Raw genomic sequence first — 879 nt, forward strand, 5'->3', positions numbered from 1 at the left:
AAATATTTAATAGATGTCGCTACGTAAATTTTATGGGCGAGTGTATTTTCTTGTTTATGAGTAAACTTTAAACTTATCTCTTAACCTTTAATTTTTTTTGTAAACACATTAACAAGTGCAACAGTGTAGCGTAGCTCTCGGAACAGCTAAAATTGATGACCTGCAGATCAGCTCACGCTTCGCATGCATGAAGCAGCACGAATCAGTTCACTTTGTACCTGCATAAGTATTTCGACTCACCGGTCTGTTTTAGACTTATCAGCTCCTATAGTTATAATACGATTATGAGTAACGCTTTGAGCCGTGAGCCATTAATTCAGTTGTTGATCCGCAGCTCAATCTTTCAAGGCTGTGAGTAGATCTTCTGAACCGGTTAGGAACTGATTTACACAAGTCTACATCTCGAAACTGATTAACATAACTTTGTGCGCAAATAATGTAGTTGAAGTTAAAATGGCATCGAAGAAAAAACTCTGATAATATAACACAGTTTTTCTTTTACTCGTAGTAGGTATCATTTAGTGTAGTTTACAATACTTAGCAGTATTTATTACGTAACAAGGTCGACAGAGCGACGCGACACACACACGTTTGTCAGTTTTGTACCACACGGTGTTAATCACTTTAATTCACATGAAAATCGATAAATTAACTACATTCTTATATATCTATTAAAGAGTAATAATAATAATAATAATAATAAGCCTCTTTATTTCCATATTTACATAGGGTTTCAAAAACTTCATTTTGTTAGTATTGTTAGTTTTTACACCTTATTATAGTTAGTATTGTTAGTCTATTACATTTTTTTTTTTTAATTTATTTTCTTATTGATTTATTTATTTTAAATATGGATCCCGCCTTGGGTAAAGGCCTCCT

General features: G+C 32.7%; 1 protein-coding gene across 1 annotated transcript in view; it reads right to left on the reverse strand.

The window, feature by feature from the left end:
• Window positions 1-282: 282 nt before the first annotated feature.
• The window catches only part of LOC106110020 (catalase-like), a 5421-nt gene continuing 4824 nt past the window's right edge, over window positions 283-879 (reverse strand). The window contains exon 3 of the mRNA XM_013291737.1: window positions 283-380. Within this exon, the coding sequence (XP_013147191.1) occupies window positions 283-380 (98 nt within the window). The remainder of the gene's footprint in view (window positions 381-879) is intronic.

This window comes from Papilio polytes, unplaced genomic scaffold (genome assembly GCF_000836215.1).
Source record: "Papilio polytes unplaced genomic scaffold, Ppol_1.0 DF824437.1, whole genome shotgun sequence".
NCBI lineage: Eukaryota > Metazoa > Arthropoda > Insecta > Lepidoptera > Papilionidae > Papilio > Papilio polytes.